At 41.1% G+C, this 23,125-nt stretch overlaps 1 protein-coding gene across 1 annotated transcript in view; it reads right to left on the bottom strand.

Moving 5' to 3' along the window:
• Nucleotides 1-832: 832 nt before the first annotated feature.
• The window catches only part of tnfsf10l (TNF superfamily member 10, like), an 81,542-nt gene continuing 59,249 nt past the window's right edge, over nt 833-23,125 (bottom strand). The window contains exons 3-7 of the mRNA XM_050066565.1: nt 7,371-7,407; nt 7,175-7,282; nt 5,320-5,483; nt 4,978-5,088; nt 833-4,883 (exon numbers count right to left, since the gene is read on the bottom strand). Coding sequence (XP_049922522.1) covers nt 4,698-4,883; nt 4,978-5,088; nt 5,320-5,483; nt 7,175-7,282; nt 7,371-7,407 — 606 coding nt within the window. The 3' untranslated portion in view covers nt 833-4,697. The remainder of the gene's footprint in view (nt 4,884-4,977; nt 5,089-5,319; nt 5,484-7,174; nt 7,283-7,370; nt 7,408-23,125) is intronic.

The raw sequence follows: 23,125 nt of genomic DNA, 5'->3' as shown, positions 1-23,125 counted from the left end.
CCCAACAAACAACAAAACCTGGTGACATCAGGGGCATTTCCAGCTTTGATAGTGGCACCAAAATCATGTGTTCTTTGGTGAGACATTTCCAGCTGCAATTGTGCTACCAAAGTGGGTGGTTTGTTTGCGAGACACCAGCTGCATTTCCAGCCGTGACTGAAGCGCTGAAACTGGGTGTTGTTTAGCAAGACATCGGCAGTATTTCCAGCTCCGATTGTGCCAACTAAACCAGGTGTTGTTGAGGAAGACATCGGCAGCATTTCCAGCTGTGATTGAGCACCAAAAGCAGGTGTTGTTTAGCGAGACATTGGCGACATGTTCAGATGTGATTGTGGCACCAAAGATGGGTGTTTCTTAGTGAGACATCTGCAGCATATCCAGCAGTGTTTGTGCCCCTTGTATTTTAAGCCAAAACATGGTCTTTTCCCAACCATAACCAAGAGGCTTCTGTGCCTAAACATAATCGCACATTAACACATTAAAGTTTCAACATATTGGATACATAATATTGTAAAAATGTTGCATAGCCGTGGTTTGCAGAAATAAAAAATTAAAAAAAAAATTCTGGTGACTGGGTTATTGAAAAACCTGAAACTTTTAAGACAATTTGAGCCCAGTTATAACAGTACAACTGTTGAGCTGTAGATTTCAGCTTGTCCCCAGGTTGGCCCCAAGATTTAGACGCCTACTGTGGACGTCATTTGACCTTCAGATGATCTGTACCATGCTTATTGTGAAGCTTTCACTGGGATGAGTAGTTGAATGTTGTTCTCTTTGCTCACTACATCACCACATTGCGACACTGTAAATCTACACATACACAGGGAAAGTTTAAAAATTTGTTTATTGTTTTAGCAACAATGTGCTACACATGTTCACAGCTACAAAACTGTCCAGTACAAACGCGCCTCAGACAAATTCAATGCAAAAGTTTTCCCAGCTGGACCAGGGATTTAGTGTATGCTGTTGTGATATGAGTGTGTATGTTGCATTACCGTCGCTGCTGGACCTGCTTCAGTGATCTGTTTGTGTTGGTCGGAGTGCAAGAAAGAAAAGGCCGTATGATTGTTGAAGTTTACCCTGGATAACACACTGGCTTAAGCTCAAGTTTACAGAGTGAGGGCAAGCTGTGATGGAGCGTCGGCGGGCTGAGAAACAGAAACGTGACCAGGTGCATGCCACCCAGCAAAAAAAAAAAAAAAAAAATCTAAAACAGCAATCAAACACAAAATGAAATTTGCCCTCAATTTTGCGCTTTGCACAGAAAAATAACCAGGATGTGTTGTTGTATTTTCATAGCTTCCTGAAAAACCTGAAAGCCTAACATAACCTTGCATAGAGTATATACACAGGTGTGTGTGAACCACAGTGTGAGAAGGATGGCCTGGATGTCACCTTCTTAGAGGTGTGTGTGTCAGCGTATGAATCCTTTCCTCTCAGGGAAAACAAATGAAGGAACACAAACAAAGAAATGTCTATTTGTGTGTGCGTATGTTAGTTTAACCTCGTTTAATGAATAGTCCATGTGAACCGAGCCCTTTGAACAAACACAAGTGCACTAACACACACTCCCTGCATGCCTCCTGACTAATCACTGACAGCTACCAGATGGCACAGGGAGGCTAGACAGCGTGGATAAATGAGAGTGTGTATTTGCGCCTTTACATTGGACGTGACATTGGATGATGTGTGTGTCTGTGGAGCACAGACTGGCCTGTGGATGTGGTGTGAGGTGATGTGTGTATCTCCTTTATGTGTGTACATGTGCATGCCAGAGAGGAAAGTGTGCAGGGGTTGAGTCTGTGCTAGTCGGTGCATGGTTTATGTCTGTGAATATCCACTCTGGCTGTCTTAAAAATTTTTCTTTATGTGCATCTGTGTCTTGTTACTCAATCTGCTCTGCACCTTTTCTCTGCCTGCTTGATAAATTTGAAGAAAATGAATCGTGTGAATGTGTTTCCAGCTGCCACACAGGATCAGAATGGCACAGAAATGTTTGTGTGTGTTTCTGTGGGTGTGTCAGTGCCTACAGGTGACTGGCAGCCATATTGGAGCTGTACGTCTGTTGGTCAACGGTTGTTGGAGTGTCTGAAAAGCAACTTGACCATGATTTAGACAGTTTCAACATTAAATCGCCAAATTTATTATGTTCTTCTTGTTAGCCAGATGAAAGTTATTTGCTAACTACTACTATTATGTTAAAAGGCATCTTATTGGCACCTAAATAAATGGCTGGTGTTAGAATATTAATGGGAAACTTGAGTATTTTTAAACTTGGACCCTATTTTCACATGTTTTGGTGTCTAAGTGACTAATGGGAACAAGTTTTAAAATTGCTCCAGTATTTCTCAAGAATGCTGCACAGGCTGCAATGTTACCAGTCTGGGGATATGCACAGTCTATTTACATTCACTGAAAGTGCTTGTTTTTGCCGCTGACAGGCTCAGATTATTCGTCAAAGTGTCTGACAACATTATGGAAAGGATCCCTACAGAGATAGACCTTTCACTTAAAGAGGAAGATCCTTTTTGTGTAATCAGAAACAGCCCCAAAATCACTATCGCCTAACTCACCAGGCTCCATATAAATAAACAGTAATTGTATCATTGTAAAACAACCTTCATTAAAAGTCGACAGAAACAAAATAAAACCGTTGTCCTTCCACTGTTCCAACAACAACCAGCTGTGGTTTGGTTGAAATACACCCTTAAATTACCCAGTTAGACGTGAAAGTATGCGTTTACTTAAATGGGGTCTGGTGGATTTGGCGATAGCGATTTCGGAGCTGTTTCTGGTTAAACAAAAAGGATCTTTCTCTTTAACAAAAGGCCTATCTCTGTAGGGATCCTTTCCATAATGTTATCAGATACTGAGGATAACAATCTGAGCCTGTCAGTGGCAAAAGCAAACACTTGAGTGCAGGTAAAGTGATCGGTCTCACTCAATACTGGACCAGTTTTAGAAATTTTAGTCACGTAGACACAAAAACATGGGAAAATTGGGGCCAGGGTGAAAAATACTTAAGTTACCTTTTAAAGGAATAGTTCAACATTTTGGGAGATAATGCTATTTGTTGTCAGGTAAAGAGGAGGGCTTTAATACCAAATAGATTAGCTTAGCTTAGCACAAAGACTGGGAGCAAGGGTAAACAGCAAGCCTTTAGGAGGATTTTGTCTCTTAGGGACAGAGCCCCTCATTTCTAGTCTTTGTGCTAAGCTATGCTAACTGTCTCCTGGCGTCAAGTTGGTCTTTCCCAAAATGTCACACTATTTCTTTAACTGAAACTAAAGGTAACATTAAAGTACAGCAAGTCTGTTCCCATTTTAGGTCAGATGTTACTTTGGTATTTTTGTGTACCATCAATTCTCCAGTGGACCAACTTTCATTTTCTGGTTTGTGACACTGACGAAAAGCACCGACACCTGTGAATGTCTTTGTGTTTGCGCAATTAGCCTCTTTGCACGTGCTTGTTCCCACAGGTGTTTTCTGGTTGGTTGCTTAACCTTAAGCCTTTTTAAAAATAAAACTGAATGCAGCTTCACAGGGTAGACAAGAAAGACAAGATATTAAAATACTTTACAAGACAAAAGATTGCGAGGGAAAGTGAAAGAGAGAAGAGAGATCAACAACACAGACAGGTCGGGCTGCATGCCGCCCTCAGCCCCTATAACTCTCTTTCCTTTTATCTTCTGCTGGGCTCGTTCTTATTGGCATATATAAGAGTTCTGCCTCTCCTTTCTCCTTGTTTTCATTCGTCCTTTGTTTGTTCATAAGGCACTCTATATTGCTTCTCACAGTCTTATTACTGTATCCAGTACAAAGAAACAATCTCCTCTAAAAATGTCTTTGCATAAAATCCACAGCTCTAGTGTTGTAAATAGTCCTCAGCAAAATCCAAGTGGTTTTAAGTCCAGTCAAGGTAAAAATACATATGAATTACTTTAAAAATCACCACAGTTCATTGTCTACATCTCATTCTCCGCCATTCATATGTACAGTACTCTCATCGCACGCTTTCAAAAAAAAGTTATATTCCACAATTTCTTTGCTTTGGTTTGATCATTTGACTTTCTTCTGCTCCCGTTCCACAGTCCTTCCTCACATCTTCGATGCCGAGGATTGAGTTTTTATTGCGTGTACATTCTTCGGTCTTGAATCCAAATCCGAGGGGTCCGATTGCTTCCCGCAAAAAAGCTGCTGACATGCGAGATATACTGAGAGCCATGTGTTATTTTGGGGTACAGGCAGCAGGGTGGCCTAATTTTGTGGGCGAATCTCGTCTAACAGGAAGGTTTTTTTTTAATGTTTTTTCTGTGGTTTACTTCTCTTTTTGACATCCAAAAGCAATTTCCTTCCCCGAAAAATCAACAGAAAATTGATATCCTCACATTTAGTTTTGTGTGATTGCACATGTATCTTTGTATATCTCGCTCTCGATGGTTGGGGTTGGCTTTGCGGAGAGTAAGGAAGACAAATCCGCTCTTTTCCCTTTCACTCAAGCGAAGCCTTTCAAACCCCAATCCTTCCATCCTTCAGTGTATCCGTCCCAGGAGAGGATCCAAGATCCCGGTCAATATCCCACAGCTCTGCCTAAATGACACTTTTTTCCAATCAACGGATATTCAAAAGGCCCCTAACTCACTGTCTCCAGCCCACCCATTTATCCATCTTTTCCTTTTCTCTCCCATCTTTTCCTCTCAGAGGTCCAGACGGAAAGCGCCGAAGTAGCTGGAGGAATCATCAGCGTTGACCATCGTCGGGGAAGAGACGGAGACAAAGAGCTCGTCGCCGGCCCTCAGCTCAAACAGTCCTCCCTGGTAGACGGAGTGGAGGGCGTACTCGGCGTCTGGAGCCCAGCACTTTGTTCCCACCCCCTTCAGGAGCTAAAGACAGGTGAAATCAAGGTACGAAAGTTATTTAACAGTTCGTATCACTCAACATGACCTTATTATCTCAAGTGGAAAAGGGATAATATACCTGTATGGGGCTGGGGTAGGAGGTTTTCTTGTAGACACACTGCACCAGCTGGTGGCTGACACTGCGCTGGTCTCCGTCACTGGCTGCTGGGGACGGATAACGAAAATACACCTGGAGGCAGGAGAGCAGAGCAGGGAAAGATGATCAAAATAATGCAGTGTTAGGATTGTTCCACTCACACTGTAAAGGCTCCAACACTGAGAGGCACTTTGGATCAAAGCTGAAATAATTATCTGATTTAGATACTCGAAAGTTCAAAACACTGATTGATCGAAAACTTGAATGCATTTTTCCAAAATGCCAACATTTTCGGTGAGGATTGATTGATTGAGGATTGATCACCTGGGAGTACAGGTAGTACCGCCCATCCTGAGGCACTCGCAGCTTCCCATTGGACAGGGTCATGTTGTGCAGGTGAGCTCCGAAGCTCTGGTTGGCCCACGTGCGGACCACATGGCGACAGGACTGGTGGAGACCCGGTGTGGGGATCGGGTAGGGAGGGAACCCTGTTGATGGGAAGGAGACAGGGGAGGTGAGGAACATTTGTAGAGAGACGTAGGAAGGATGATGAGTAGTACACCGCCAGCTCGCAGTCTGTCGCCTGGCTCTGAGCCAGCGAGTCTTTCCTTCCATATTTAACATGCATCTTTTCCTGTGGACGCATGCATCACATCCCATCTTCGTACTTGACGCCTTTATCATTCATACTGTGTAGAATGGCGGATGCACATTTAACAAAGGAACACCTACAGGAGGTAGATCCTGCAGAGGAGTGTGGTGTCGCTTGTATCGCAGCTACGTCTTTGCCGTGTGTGTGTGTGTGTGTGTGTGTGTGTGTGTGTGTGTGTGTGTGTGTGTTAATGCTCTGGCTTGGCTAACACACTATTGTTTCCTTGTCATTTGTTAAGATATTGTTTTTTTTTTGTGTGGAAAAAAACATCAAAAGTCAACCCTCAAAGTTTCTTGCTGCCGTACTTCCTTATGAGAAATCCAGGCCGAATGTGTGAACCTCACCCTCTCTTCCTTCTTCCACACACACACACACATACAGCACCATTCCTACCCTTTGTCAACTCAATGGAAATAGCATCAGTCGGCCGTTGCCAGATTGTTAACACCCTTCAGTTTGCACGCCAGCCTCAGATGTGACGATACAAAAGTCTGGTTAACACACACACACACACACACACACACACACACACACATTCCAACATTTCAAAGTCCATGTTTAACAACACACATATGCTCCATTATTCTTATCGGTGCCGCTGTCCTAATAAATATCCGTTTTACTGCTGTATGAATTGATATACCTCGCCAATCCGGCCGGTTCATGAAGGTTGCTGCTTGTTTTCTCTCAGGAAAAAGCCTCTGGCATGCAGAAGTGATATTTATTTGAGGAGGAATGGTCAGACACATGAATCTGAATCCTTTAATGTACAACTTAATACTTTATATTTGAGATTAAGGTGGAATGTGCGCAGGATAAGTAACTTTAATGGATAAAACAACTGAAGTGATCCTTAATACAGCAAGTTGGAGTCTTACGCTCCTCAGCTTGCCCTTATATTAACGATTAAGGGATTTATTACAGAAAGCAGCCTGTTCCCTGAGGTAAGATAAAAGGATAGAGCTCAATGATCTAACATATCCCGAGTTTATGTTAAAGGGCATGTGCATAGACAATAAGATGACGCAATTTAAAGAATATTTCGGACTTAACATTAGCAACAGCTGCTCCCGCACTTCATGCTCAAATGTTTGCTTTCATGTGTCGCTGTTTATGTCTGATATCCTCTTTTCTTGCAAAAACAAAAAGCTTTCGGCAAAAGTTTTATGACATTTTAGCCATTTTGCTTCTCATTAACAAAGTCCCACCCCCCATAACTGTGATTTATCAGTGCTTTTCCGCCTTCATACTGAAATCTGCATGGTTTGTGCCTTAACGTCCTTCCGTCCAGATGTCTGCATCATTCAAATAGCAAGGAATAAATATTTTTTAGTGTCTCTTTTTATGGTTTTATTGCTTAGCACGCAACAAAAAAGGTGTATTCCAGCAGTCGTAAACATACAGTGATAAACCTCTAACCCTGACATTTATGATAACACACACAAACTGTTTTGATATTCAGTTGACTTTCCTTTTCACTCCTCCTTCAACCCTTGACCTAAAGTAATAGTCCCAGCACTGCCTCACCTTGAGAGCTGGTGTCTCTGAGGGTCAAGTGGGCAGATGGCCTCTGGGCCACCGAGGTCATGAACTTTGACCCCGAGTTGTTGAAGGAGCGAGGCATGGTTCTGGCCTCTGAAGGGGAGAGGAAGTGAAAGAATGTCAGACATGATGTTTGTGGCATTGTTTTCTCTGTATGTGTGTGGAAGAAAGAGATTCTCACCTATGAAGGTTTGTTTGGAGATGATGTTCTCTGTCACCTGGAAGAAAGTGTGAAAACATACAGGTCACTAAAACATATTAAAAAAAGAAAACAGTAACACTTGTTTCTCAGATGGCTCGACCTTTTAGTATTTTTCCTTTCAGTTCGTTGTAGTTCAGAAATGTTGACCAGATTTGTTTGTCCTCTTGTATATGGCTTCACTTTTATGAAAGTGAAGTTAATTATTACCCTGCTGTTGTTCTGTCTTTGCTGTGGTGGTTAAACAGCCAACACTGGCTGTGAGTGTGGTCTTGCAGACTGAAATGGTTGTAATAAACATGGCCGTATTGTGTGATAAAAGTTTTGGAATACAAAGTCCTTCTTAGATAACTTTAGACCATTGATTTGGATAAGAAAATATGCACAAAAAACCCCTTTATATGTAAAAAGGGGAGGGTTCTCGAGAGATCACAACAGACATGCAACAGTAGAGGTCGTATATGCTAACAAGACAGAAGTAGCTGTCGTAAAATCTCACTATGGTGAAGCCAAAAGACCGTATTAGCAGTGTTGTTGTCAAGACCACCGAAACCAAGACCAAGTTGTGACCAATACCAAAGAGTATTGAGACTGAGAACTCTTCAAAGCCAGATTCCATCGAGAAAGATGGTGTTTAACATTGCCGAACACAGGAGCTGCTGGTCTACCGCTGCCTCAGTCAGTTTTGTTTGTGTTGTTGTGTGACTTTGGCATTTAAAAGGGTTAGTTTGGACTCCCCAAAGACACACAATAACGCACGCTAACTGATCAAGGCAGCTATCGACCAGCAGCTTAGTGGTGTTGTTGTCAAGACCACCGAAACCAAGACCAAGTTGTGACCAATACCAAAGAGTATTGAGACAGATTCCATAGAGACAAATAGTGTTTAACATCGCCGAACATGGGAGCTGCTGGTCTACCGCTGCTTCCATCAGTTTTGTTGTGTTACTGTCTGTCTTTGGCATTTAAAAAGGGTAGTTCGGATTCCTCAAAGACACACAATAACACTAACTAACTAACTAACTGATTAAGGCAGTTGTAGACCAGCAGCTCCTGTTTTAAGTGAGCTAAAATGACTGTTTTCGTCAATGGAGTCTGGTGACTGCAAGTGAAATCGTGTTGGAATGAATCTATTATTTCTATGTTTTCTATGTTATTGTTAGACGAGGCTTGATATATTATAGACGACAAAGAAGTCATCAGTATAAGTGTGTCTAAACTCCGTGAAGATTGTTCTTAAAGCACAAGAAAAGTGATGTCGCTCCAGGTTTTAAAGAGTTAATGTTAAAAGCATATGGAGTACTATTTTGTTAAAAGGAAAGACATTACCACACAAACAGGAAGTGGATCAAAGAGCTTTTGCAACATTTTTTCTTTCGATGTTCTTGCAGCTGTGCGTAGCTCCCCGCTTTCTGTTATGTGTTAAATTGGTCTCTGTCAACACCATTCTCTGTCACTTTGGTTTAAAATGTGGGATTTAAAATCTCTTTGTCTTTTTTTTTCCCCTGTGAAATGGGCCATATCATACTCTAAACAAGGTTATAATTAAGTCGCAGATTGGTTTGAAGTTGAAAGACAGGCTGCATCTTCCTCCTCCTCATCTCCTGCCTCCTTCAGTCATCACAGGAATTAACTTTCTCTCCTTTCCTCTCGGCGGCACACATCTCCTCTCCGTCCTGTCTCTGTTTTATTTCCTCCTCCTTTGTGTCATCCCTCGTTCTGTTTCATCTTCCCCAGATGAAGACGCAGCCAAGCCATGGAAATTCAGATGTCAACACACACACACATACAGATGCATTTTCTCAGTCTCACACACTCAATAATTTCCCTTCTTTCACACACTTGCATGTTCTTGCTTTTTGTGCCAACTGTTGCGCCTTGTTTTTGTCTTCCTCACTTTCTAAATCAAGCCTGTCACCCCTTTTATATGTTTTCAGCAATAACTCTAACATCCTGTCTCTCTCTTCTCATCCTTTCATTTTAACTGTGTGGTTTAGCTTTTATCACTTCATCACCCTTCATTCAGATTGGACCAAACCCCAATACACCCTTTGCCCCTATCACTTAGCTCTTACCCCTACGTGTTGTGCCTTCACGTCTAGGGGTAGAGTGTCCTGATTGTTGTTGTTCTTGTTGTTTCAATGTATTTTGGTCCTTTTCTTTATAACAAGCACAACAAAAGATATCACTACTATGCCGATAATTAGCTAGCTAGCTTGTTTCCGTTGCTAAAATTGGTGAAATCTGTCAGCATATCAAACTACTAATGTTATTAATCATAAATAAACAAGTTCCAACCATCAAATGTGATCAGGTTTTGTACCTCGTCCAAGTTTGTGTCGGGATCGGCTGCAGACTGACTTGGCAGAGATGGCTGCCATCTTGTTTTTACATGGATTGGTGTATTGTCGTCTTAATGCCACTAGATGGCACAAAAAAGTGTCTGCGAACGAGGACAACAGCTCTAAGTTAAGCAGAATGAAGTATAAGGTGCAGTAAATCCAAAATGTGATGTCCTTGTATGAGGAAATAGAGTCTCAGGTGATGCCCAAAATATACCTAAAGTCCAGCGGCAAAGGTGCTTAAGTTGTTACAGCTAATCTAATATCGTCTAACATCTAATCTTGTTTCGATCTTGGTTGATTGATCGATAACGTGACACCTAAGTTGTCAACGAATCGTGAGCGTCAATTATAAGTCTGTAGCCCACTCAAGAAATATCACCACTGCAAAAGACCTTATTTGCACTTGTTGCTGTTTACGTAAATGCAAACATACCATTGTAGTATGAGGGTCTTGAAAGGTTGTCCTATTTAAGAGGGGACGTATTCAACCATTACCCCTTTGAACTCTGTTTCGAGGGTCAAGGTGGCATTTGAAAACGTGGGGTAGGTGTAAAAGTTAGAAATGGGATTTGGCATTACTCTCTTTACACGCTAACCTTTCACCGTCTTTGTTCCCTCCTTTTTTAACATTTTTTTCTGCAGTCTGTCTCTTGTCTTTTATATTTCTACCTTTGTCTGTGTTCGTTAACCTTGAAAGCAAAAGGTCAGAGGTTTAATCACCTGTTACTAGTCATGTGGCCTGCCTTAAGTCCCCACAGCAAGGCACTGGAACCCCCTGTGTAATAATTTTCCCTGATTAATTTACCAAAATGCCACAAAATCCTGAATATGATTAATTTCACCGGTGTTTTTAATGGTCATCCAGCTCTAACCATGGTGTTATTCTTGGCAATGGGGCCTTGTTTCTCCTGCATCAAACGCTCAACCCAACCTGCAAATTGGACATGATCGCTCTGGGGTTTGGCGTGTGTGTGCCAGTGTGTGTGCCTGTGTGAGTGTAAGCATGGGCCCCCCACTCGTGTATACCCTATATACTCTGAGGGGAACCCAATACAGTAAAGTATAGAGCATGAAGCGGGCCGTGTTAGCTGGTCTCACTAGGCGTGTCGGGCCTGTCTCTGCCTCACGTTCCTCAAGTCCTGAAAGCAGAAAATTACCCACATGCACACGCACACACACTTAAAGAAAGGGAAAAAATTGGCAACAGATTTCGGCCCTGCATGTGGCTGTAGTTGAACAAGAGAAGTCAAAAGGAAAAAAGATGTGGGGGGAGTTTTCAGACGCTTCGACTCACTGTGAGCTTTCAGGCCTCTGTCAGGGGCCTTCAGAACAGCATGTTTTCAATATACAAGTTCAACATGTCTGCTGTCTTTAATGCTTAAACGCTCACATGGGAAACTGGTGGATGCCTAATGAGTAAAATCAGCTGTTGAGGCTTCATGCATAATTTATGTTCCACACAGCGGTGGAAGCTTTCTGTGGCATCCTTCGAGACTCTGACCAGCTGCGTGTTTAAAGGTGAATGTCATGCAGAGTTAAAGTCCATTTACAGTGTTTCTTTACTCATTGTTTGCATCTGGTTTGTGTTTAGAGCACACTGTATGTAGTTGGATATTAACACATTTAGAGTAAACCGTGTAAAAACCTGCTTGAAATCAATTGAAAAGACACTAAATTTGAGAAAATGAATGTGACACTTTGAGAATTTCTTTCCTGGAGGAGACTTTAATCGAAATACGCAAAAAAACCCTCAACACAATTAATTTAGATAAAACAGACACTCTGGCTGTGGCAAATTACGGTAAGCCGTCATGCAATAAATTGTTGTGGTGTTAATGCTGATCAATAGCAAATGGCTACAAACAGACAGCCTCCTCTAAAGAGAGGAAAATGGTTCCTGATATTCAGAAACAAACATGCCTGTAATAACCTTAAAACATATTTTCAGCAGCACCACTGCACATGGGTATTTCCAACAGTGTACATATGTAGAAACAGTGCACTCTTGATTCTACAGTGTGAAACATTTGGTTCGAAAAATAGTTCAAACTACTTTGTGAAATATTGATCATATTGACAATGTACATGTGATATGAAATTAAAGCACAATGTAATACAAAAAAGTCACAGCAAAGCAAAAAGGTGCCCATTTGCTCAGCGGTCATACACAAACCAAATATATATATGTATATCAAACCACTATTCATGGGAATGTGCAAACGTGGCAAGGCAATGGTAATAGAACCCGGTCTCTCTCCAAACTCCTCAAATATCGGTGCATGGCCAGTAGCCCTTGACGTCCGATACAGATGCACCGAGGCACCCTTTAGTAGCAGTATGAGTCGCACCAGGCAGAGGCATATTTGATGCCCAAAACAATGGAGTGAAAAGATCAAGAAAGTCCACATAGGGTGAGTGGGAGTGGAGGTGGATGGGTCAAACAAACGTTGGTCTTTTAACTAGGAGACCGCTGTTCCTTTCCTGTGTGAAACCAAAAGTCAGTGGAGTTATTTTAGTAACGATGTAGTTTGCTAGTATGTGCAGTATACTACATTGGTGATGTTTGTCATGAAATTAATAGCACACTAACCATGTGCTTTTGTCGCCTACACCTAAGTAAGTAACTCTAAAAACAAAGTTGTTTCAAACTGATGCCGGAGGGGAACCTAGAGTGCCATATTTTGACATGTAGGGCCACTGAACGATTGCCAGGATTGACAAATTGGCAGTGGCATTCTTAAGCCCTGTTTCCACTGAGCAGTACGGTACAATTCAGTTCAGTTCGGTGCACTTTCTTTTTGTTTCCACTGTGAAAAGTTGCGGATGGTACCAATGGATCGATCCATACTGTCCCCATTTTTGGTCCCCCCTCTGTTGGGGTACCTAGCACACAGATCTGGTACTAAAAGGTGGAGCTGTGAACACTGCAGTCTGTTGATTGGTCAGTAGAGGATGGTCACTCTGCTCAGGGCTGCGTTGTGGCTGGTTTTGAGGCTCATGTAACCACTGTTCGTACCATGCTCCTGCAAAACTACCAGCTTTGTTACATGTAGTTCACTACTACTCAGCACTGGGAGCCTACTGGTACTTTTTAAAGTCTTGCCTTGTTTGGGTGATTCCAGCTTGAAGTCATTACTCTGGCCTTTCACTGAAAGGCCAATTACAGCTGACATCATGGGATAATCCCAGATAACAGGGACTTCATTTTATTGCTTGTTGGTGCAGTTTGCTAATTAATGACAACAGCATGAACCAAATAAAACTAGTGTCGAGGTAATAACCTTGTTTCATCTGATGCCACTTATCAGAAATGTGTTCTCTGAGCTCCATAAAAAACAAACCATAAATGTCTGACTAAAATGACTTTTAATTACTTTTTATGTAAGTCTATACAAAGTCTGATAATGTCAAACTTTCAGATGATGCAATAATGGCAAATCACTTATTCATACTGGATATTAAATCGTTGTCTTTGGAAAGGGGAAAATCAGATGGTCGATAGATCAATCAAAGGATGCGTGACAGTATCAGATCCGGCAGTAAAATGAAGACGACAATGGAATTCTCGGTGAACACAAGACAACTTCCTCTACAGCTTAAGAGCATCTTTAGTCTGGAGGGATTACCGGAAAACAGTAATTGGAGTTATACACCACTTCAGTAGATCCCTGCACATGAGCTGGAATTAATGAACGCTGCATGCACTGTTTGTCAACATTTTTCAAGACTTCCTCGTCTCAGTTCACGTTTCATCTTAGATCTCTTACACCTGTGTTTAATATGTAGGTGTCTTTTATTGTGAAGCCTGGAAGCTGAATAAGTTTATGACTCTGTTGTTGGATTTCTTCAGAATGATGTATTCTTGTGTTTGATGCATGATGTTGACGGATGAGTCTTTATAGTTTGCCGTGACCTTTGGTATGGCCCAGATAGCCCAAAATGGACTTAGTGTATCAATCACATATCTCACACTTCGTTATAAAAGCAGCAGCACTGTTGGGATATACATATACGATAAGTCTCTTCAGTGCTTACTGTAAGGATTTCTGAAATCATTCACCTCTTGTTTAAGGATTTCTCTTAATTCCAGCAAATATTTCTGAGGTGCTTCTTTTCTTTGAGACCAAAGAGAGGAAGTTTGAAAAGGTCATAAGCTGGACTGCATGGCATGCATGCCTGTGGGGCACCAAGATGGCCTCTGATAACATCACCACAGTCGCTTTACTTGCCCCTGACGTGTTTCCCGAACACATCTAACTCTCCGTCCTATCAGCAAGCATGAAGAGTGAGCCAACAATAGATTGGAAATTTGATGTGACCTTTCGCTCCTGTAGTTTGATTGAAGCCCTGTCATTGCTGACATCAGTTGTGTCATTGTTCTTGTCTTCATATATGGATGATTTCACAGTGACACCAAGCATGATCCTGCAGAAATTTAAACTCTAACCATAACCGTTACACAATAGCCAAAAGTTTCTTCTCGGTAAAATGTTATCGAACTTCTCTAAAGCAATAAATTCTGCACATCAGACTTTGCCACAGGGTTAATCGCAGTGTGCTCCCATGTAGAGAAAAGTCTTCTTATCCTGCTCTCCGCTACCAGGAAGTAAGTCAGTAAGTTTATGTGTTTTTGAGCTGTGCCCCAAACGAGGGTTTTGGCGATTGTCACATGGCGGTTTTACTGTTTTACTGTGAAAGACTACACCCCTGCCCTCGTTAAGTGGGCCACTTTTGTTTCCAGTAAATCAGCCTGTAGCTTCTGATGTGACAAGCTTCAAAGACGAAGGTCACTGGCAGAGTAACCTCGGAGTGATCTTTATGTGTTGCATCTATAGACTGACACCAGGGCGCTGTCAGTGTGTGTGTTGCTGACTTTATGACTTTATGGCAGCATGTAACACCACAAGTCCAACAGCAATAACACCAACAACAAATAAACTGTGGACTCTACTCTTTTGCCCTGTTTAGCACGAGAGAGTCTGATTTCTTCACATTTTGTCTGGCCAAAAGCTAAAATAAGAAGGCATAAATGAGAGAAACAGAAGGGAAACATGGATGTTTACTGTACAAGCAGAAGAAATATGAAAGTATGATGAGATGGTGTGAGTAAATCCCTGAAAATTCCTTTTTGGCAGGCCTTATCCACTTCTTCATGTCTCCACTCCAAAATACTGATGTCATAGCAGGTGTTTTAAAGATGCACTCTGGAAATTTTGTACATTTTGAAAAGACAAATTTATAAAAGAGAGATCAAAATTGAAGCAGCAGAGGCTGAGATAACTTGACTTAGGGTGCTTTCACACCTAGAGTTGTCTTGCTTTGGTCTGAATCAGGGACTAATTTTGTGACAAAGTTGCATAATTGCCTAGAGGTGGTTCATGTTCTCACAGCAGCATTTACAAGCGAGAAAGCTTCTCTTGATTGGTCAGAATTTCGATGCGGGAAAAGCCATAAAGTAAACAAAACGTTGAAGAAGAGTACACTTGCAAGATAAATGTGACACTTTCTAATGTCACAATGGAGGGACAACTACGCAGGTTGATTTTAGTGCTGGTCATCGTGGACTATATAGCTGTCATTGTTCATTTTAGGCAAACCATACACTGTACAGTGCTAATTGTGCATATTAAGGCAGTACAGGAGGAGGCGTACATCAATAATCCTCCGGGACTGTAACATGCTCATGTTTAACTCAAACAATGCATAAAGCGACTGCAGTTGGTTCGGATTGAGGTCAGAAGACGTTCTCACCACAGAACCAGAGTTCATTTGTTTCAGGACCGAGACCACCTCTTCAAGAAGGTCTCGGTCCGGTTGTTTTGGTGCGCACCCGAGTGTGATTGCTGTGTTCACACCTGCCCTAACGAACCGCACTTCGGGGGCAAACGAACTTGAGTTCTATTGAAACTAACCAAATAGGGCAGGTGTGAAAGCACCCTTAAGCTTCAACTCAAGGTGTCTTTCTTCTGACAAGATCCTAATTGAAATTGGCAATTGAAATCAAAGGATCATGTATCAAATGTCATTGATGGATCAAAATAAACTCCGTTATTTTGCCTTTGTGTCGCAGTTCAAAGTTTAAAAATATCGTACAGAACTTTTCGACTGATAAAGTCATTTTTCCGGAAGAATAAACACAACAGTCAAAGCATGCAGGGTACGTGAGACTGCAGTACCAAAAATCAGATGTTGGTGGGAAAACCAGAGAGCCAAAGATGGACAATTATGGGAAACAAGAGAAGAAGAGGAATGAGGATAAAAAAAGTTGGGGAAACAGAGGAGAGTCAGAGTGGACAAGTATGGAGAAAAAAGAACAGGAGGAGGACTGAAAGAGAGGATTGAGAGAGGAAAAAGAGGGACAAGTATGCACATGAAGGAGCGTTTCTTCTGCAGATTAGCAGTAGCTGCAACCCAATACTTTAATATGCTGCTCGACCCCGGCAGGCCAGGACTGGCAGTGTGTGTGTGTTTCAGTGTGTAGTTCTTTGAGCTACGGCGACAAACTCTTATCGGCACTAATCTGGTCTAAGAGGCTACTCATTCTGCACTGTGTGTGTGTGTTGTCCAGTTCTGGTGTGCATGCAAATGTGATTTTTCGGAAGAAAAGCCACAGCAGTCACTTGAATGTTTGAGAACATGTTTACCAAAGATGAAGATGAAATACCTGCGGGTTTGTGTGTCTAATGGCTAATGTCGCTCGTTTTAAAGCTGGGCCAATGATTAATCAGTAACTCCGACTTTGTTTAAAGCTAGATTGGTATGTAGATGTGAAGAAGGAGGAATGTACACAAAGTTTTTTTTTATATTAGCTTTGCTGTTCTTCCTGGTAAGGCCGAGTCAAAAGGCGCAGTTCTGTTAAGGAATTAGACATCCATCATTTTAGGAAAGAGGCACCAGCTCCGAAGTGATAACACCGTAGCTTAAAACCTTACAGTTGGGTGATGGAAGGGTTATCTACATATTTGGCTTAATTTAAACCAAACATCTCTGTAACAACAATCTGTCTTGCTTTCCTTCTTTCACTCTCTCCTTCCTTTTTAAAATCTCTCCACAAGCCAGACTGGTAACTGATGCTTGACTGGGTAAGCCCCATGGAAAATTTGACCAGAGGTAATTCTCCACGCACACGTCTGCACTGATAAGGCTTATTGTGTTAAGTTTGGTAAGCTCTGTCTACTTTGGGCTTAGAACAATGTTCCAGTATCATTTCATTGACCGACAAGGCTCCAAGGGCTAATTTATGCTCCCTTTTCTTCCGAAAATGGATACATCTGTTTCAGATATTGTGCCCTCATCCGTCAATGTGTCCTTTATGACAGCATAGACATAGATATAGATGGCATCATTATGTACTTTTCAGTGGAGGACAGTGGTGGTCCATGAGGCCATTAAATACATTGTGACACGTAGATGGATGATGCCTTTAACTATATTACTGATTTGTTTCGTTCAGTCATTTTTGTCAAATGACAGAATGAACATTGTCAACATGTTCGTTGTCTCCTATGGTCGTATTTCACTTGAAATACGCTACACTGCCCCCCACTGTCATTGGGTTTCGGGAAGTGGAGAGGATGGTGGATGGCGTGATACCTAGGCCACTGTTTGAACAACAACAACAAAAAAGAACACAGGTGTTATTAACAAAATATCGGTGGCATTTCCAGGGTTAGGGTTAGGGTTAGAACTCTAAACCAAAACATGATCTTTTCCTGACCATAACCAACTGGTTTTCATGCTGAAGCATAACGATAATGTTCATAAGTGCTACATCGTAGGCAACTGGACTTGCTTGCGTTTCTTGAAGACGTTTCGCATCTCATCCAAGAACTTTCTTCGGTTCTGAAGTTGAACTGAAGAAGCTTCTTGGATGAGAGGCGAAACGTCTTCAAGAAACGCAAGCAAGTCCAGTTGCCTACGATATAGCACTTACGATTACCGTGACCTGGCAGACTGAGAATCTTCACCAACAACCACAGTGTTGTTGAAATGTAGAAGAACGTAAAGTTGCAACATATCCCCCACATGATAATGTACAAAAGTAACATATCAGTGGTTTGCAAATCGTACAATGCCAACATTTACTGTGGTGATTGGGTTTATTTTTAAGCCTATCAATGTTATAAAATACTCAAGAGCGCAACATATTACCTTTAGATTGTTTGCTTTGTCTGAACAACCATCCAAAACCCAAAGAAATTCGGTCTGTACATATAAACGGCTCATTCTAAGGTAATGATTTACAGTAAATGGACCTTGTGCTCAGAATTTAAAAAACTGTTTAACTGCTTCATCTCCATAAATGCTTGGACTGTGAAAAACCTTGAAATTTTCTGTTATACCATTGTGTCAAGATGGCAACCTCCTTCTCTTGTTTCACTTATTTTAAGCAACTCTAAAAAGCACAGTTGTCTGAACATATGAAATACAAGATGTGTTTTATTTCCCTAAAACATATGGATCTTATATATTAAGCTTAGAGCGATACAGTCAGTCGCTGTGTGTGCATGACTGTGATTCACTCACTCGGAGACTAAACAGGAGTCGGTCATTAGAGATTTATTGTCGAGAAACAGCCAGTAAAGGTTTTATGACAGGTAACGCACCAGTGGCCGACCCGATGCCAGTCACTGATAACTGACCTGTTTGCTGTGGGAGTTTCCTGCCAGACAAATGTTGTGTACAGCTGAGGAAGCAGTTGGTTTCACACACATGAGAAAGAACAGATTGGTATCACCCCTTTCTTGCTTTTTGACTTCAGCTTCAGATGAGACTTTGGGTTATTAGCTCAGTTCTCTTCCTCTGGCTCTTTTATCGATTCCACCACACAGGATAAAACTGTTTATACACAACAAACAGCGCTTTATTGAGTCGATTCTCACATGTACCTTCCTATATGTGTTTGTTTGTGCTTCTTTCTGCATTGTTCTCCCTGGTTCCTCCGCAGGAGGACACAAACAAACTGCAGTCGACGAGGCCGTTTCTACATAGCTGACTGTTGCGTTAATTCTCAGTCTTTCTCTTCCCTGTCTCTGTCTTTTTATGTGTCTCTGTCTGTCACCCTTAATCTCTTTCACAACATGGGTTTTAGTCCTAAGAACACAAACAGCATGAAACTAGGCCAGGGGCAGGGTTGTTTTACAGCCTTAGTCTTCTGTTCTATGGACTCTCTGTGATTTAAGTTTCGTTTTACACAAGCTAATACCAATAACAATACAGATACCTGTATGTGTATGTCATAATAAACGCAAAGATGCCTATAGATATGTAATTTCTTTTGTCAGTCACGTTCTCTGGTAGATTCTAATGCAAGAATACATGAGTACAGATACCCCTTACACCAAATTAGTGCTTCAAAACCTGGGTTAAATTGATCAAATTGCTAAAATAAGTTGTTCTATTTCCGTCAGACAGCTGTGCAATAAAGCTGATGTTGTAACTGAGATATCACAAAGGAATAACAATACATAATTTATTGCTCATGTCCTAATCTCGTCAGAATACTGTGGCATGCAAACAACTCTCAGTCATCAGTGCTGAGTTTTGCATCGATCAAATTCTGTTCCCAGAAACACATACATAAAAAAACCTTTATGATTCCTGTGTGATCTGTCATAAAAACAAAAGCATCCCAGATGCTTGCCTCAGCAGTGCTCATGTGTGCATGTCAGCGCAATCACTGGCCTCCGTCATACGCTCGCACACTATCGCCAATCCCAATCCCTTTTATTATTTCCTGAAGGACTTTGGCTGTGGCGGTTGGTGCCGACACATCAAAACATGACAGCCGTTACAGGAATGATGCGTGAAAACAAAACCTTTTTACAAGCCTGAAGTGTGGAAAAATTACACTACTTCTGCAGGTCAAGCATTGTACAAGCTTTGCAGTTGCATCATGATATTGTAAACGTGTTCCTTGTGTGCCAGAATACAGGTGCATATATTTTCTGTTTCTGAACATGGTGCAGGGGAAGATGTGGAGAAGTCTGTAAATCAAATCTCTTGACCATGTTTAATGATGTAACGTGGTGCATCATATTAAACAGTATGTGATACAGACATAGTCGCTAATGCACCAGTCTGAGATGTATAGTTTCATTCCACGTTTTATCTTTGTTGAAGAGTTTTGGTTCCTTTTCTGGTTATAAAGTCAACCTCCTAACTCTTCTAACTCTGAAACCCAATCAGAAATCCCTTATATCCAAAATATATGCACAATTAACGTCATTCGATGGTCACTCAGTGACTAAAGCTCTAATGTCTTGGGAACGTGAGTTAGGCCTTGACTTCACAGACCAGATGTGGGATAAAGCTGTTCTTAGTATTCGGTCCAGCACACCTTGTGCCAGACTACAACTTATCCAATTCAAAGTGCTTCATAGAACCCATTTATCGATATCTCGACTCTCTGAAATCTGCCTCTCCCTGTAACCTAAGCCACATGTTTTTTTCCTGTCCTAGATTACAGAAATTTTGGGGTGACTATTCTATGATCATGACTAAGGTTCTGGGGGAAAATATTACTATGTGCCCTTTTATTGCAATATTTGGGCTCTCCATAGACTCCTACTTTACCGTATGGAGTTAGACATATTAACCTTTACATCCCTCCTTGCAAGACGTCGCATCTTATTTTCATGGAAGTCCCCTAAACCTCCATCTATATCCCTCTGGCTTAGAGATGTTATGTTTTTTCTTAAACTAGTATGTGAATATATGAATGTATATATTTCTTATTTATTTATTTTATTTATTTTTTTAAATTGATTTTTTCTTATTTAATGTCTGCTTAGTTATTATTCTCTCATATTACATATTTGTCACTTTTTGGACTTACGTAATTCAGTTATTACTGAAGAGAGACTTTGTTCCACTATTATTTCTGCTGTTGGCCCTCCCCTTAGAAGGCCCTGGGGTTGTTCTGGGTACTGGGATAAAAAACAGAAAAAACAATGTACAATATGTGTAATTCTATTTCTATGTATGTATTGTTGCACTTCTTAAAAAGATTAATTAAAAAAAAAAAAAAAAAAAAGGAGAGGAGGAAGCTGTGTCCGTAGGCAAAGAGAGAAACGACCTCTAAAGGGAACAGCCGAAAGAAGAAGAAGAAGAAGTGATCCAGCATCTCTGAAATTCCTGTACTGCTAATATAAAGATCCTATCAGACCCTGTGGCCTTCAAATTTGGGATTTGGTTAAATGGTCAGTTCATTAACTTTCCAAGCATCACCACATGTCAGCTCATATATATGTCAGACATATCACAGTCCCTTCTCAGGTTGGTACATGCTAGCAACTTTACCCCGACTGCTTTTTTTCACCTGTGAATCACGTCCCATGCCCACACCCCAGGCATCAAATGACACAACAGTCCATGACGTGGCCGGCATATGTTGCACATACAGCGTAACCAACGCTAGCTTCTCTTAAAAATATGATCTAGTGAGTAAATCAGCTGAGAGTGATGAAGTGTTTTAAAGGAGCTGAAATACTTGGCTGCTAAAGAAAGAACAACATGATGATTCAGGTCCAAACTGTATTAGTCAGGGTTAAAACAGAGAGCGAGCACTTATAAATCAGAGTCGTTATTCATTTTCTTTTTTTTTACTAGGGTACTTTATATCCAGGTGTTGGGTGTCTGCAGTTTAGTGTTTCATATCTTTGCTTTTATTTTGTTTGTCTATAAGTATCCTTATGTAGAAATTGTATTTTTAAGGCATTATATTTTAATATTTATTATGTTATTTTATGCAGACGAGATAGTGCAGTGTTTGGTTTCGTGTTTTTCTCGTTGCTCCAGCTTGACTCTGGCAAATGCGCAAAGGAAAAGTGTTCCAACGCAATAAAAAACGGATTAATCTGCAAAATAAATTTTATAAACCTGTCTTGACTTTCTGGGTTATCCAATGACTCCACCCAATCTGCTGCATCTGACAGGTCAAAACAAACTCTAGGGTTTAGTTTGGCCCGGACTCGCCTGTCTGTGGTTCATACTAAATCATCTCCAAGACCACAGCTTCTTTTGCATTTACTGTAGAAAAAAAAAGTGCAGCTTATGAAATATCTTTAATATAAAAACAAATATGGGAGTCTTTCCAAAGCCTGCAAGGTGGTGAGTGTCAAACACTTATTGTTTAGACTGTCAAAACGAGCCCATCTATCACTGGTTTGAGACTCTCTGCTTACAGTCAGTGTGATGACTTCATAGGAGTTGTGTGTTTATTCTTTTATCTCACGGCCGTGTTTATGCCAGCTCTCCCGTCTTATTTTTCATGCTGACAGCAGAGGCAGATTGTGCTCCAGGAAGTTGGTGCACATCGAGGGAACGGCTATAAATAAAAAGAGATAAAAGGCCGAGCCAAGGAGACAATGTGGTCAAGAGATGTTATTAGACATGAACACAACAATTTAAGGATTCACAGAAGCACATCCCGCGGCCGGGGGTGTACAGCAGGGACTTTTTCCCCCAGAAAAGAACTCAATAAAACTCTAATCAACAAAAACATCCTTGATTGTGGTAACGGAGCCATGACTTCATCAGACGCAACCGAAATGTCACATTTTCAAGGTTGCATAAAAGCCTTGTTTTAACCGAGACAATGTTCGGCCTGTTTATTCCAACAGACCTACTGTTGAGTTTTTATCTAAAGCTTGAAGCCAAATGTGACAGTATAACAATATTCCGTCTGTAAATGCCACATGTACAAATATGTCCATGCTGGGGACCAGATCGTTTCTCATCCTTTTAAGGGTTTATTGCAGCAGTGTTGCCTGATTTAACTGAGAAAATCAACAAAATAAAAGATGTTGTGGTAAAAAACATTACAAAATAAGATGATATAACCACTTATGAATGATAACATGAGGAAAATATAAAAACCCAGAGAAGCCTTTAGAAACATCTGAATGGATAAACATTTTTTTCCCTGCATTTCTAAGTCTTAAAAAATAAGAATAAGAATAATAACTCCCTGACAGAGGAGCATAAATAAAAGTGGAAATACGCTGCTTCATCTATTTATGACCCTGGCTTTCATTCCTAAAAAACATCTCTCTTTCACCTATAAGAAACAAAAACCTTAGACACTGGAATTATTTTCGTTTTAGCAGGTGCTAACCGAGTGTGTCGCAATCTGCTGAGGTTTGTTATTGCTCACACGTGTATCGTCAGGTTTCCTCAAGAGCAATTAGACTCTTGTCTCCTGTTTTTTTCCTCCTGTTTTCCACTTTCACTCCGCTTCCCTCACTTGGGTTGTGGTTTCACCCTCTGCACACTCTCAATCCCTTACGTTCTGGCTCCCTCAGCTCTCTTCTCAGTATTTGTTGTTCAGCTATATCCATCTTCTATGTTTTTCTTTTCTGCTGAAAGTATCTTAAACATCCAGAACACAGC

Source organism: Epinephelus moara, chromosome 17 (genome assembly GCF_006386435.1).
Source record: "Epinephelus moara isolate mb chromosome 17, YSFRI_EMoa_1.0, whole genome shotgun sequence".
In the NCBI taxonomy this organism is placed as follows: domain Eukaryota; kingdom Metazoa; phylum Chordata; class Actinopteri; order Perciformes; family Serranidae; genus Epinephelus; species Epinephelus moara.
The sequence above is the reverse complement of the archived record's forward strand: the minus strand, read 5'-3'. Positions and strand labels throughout refer to the sequence as shown.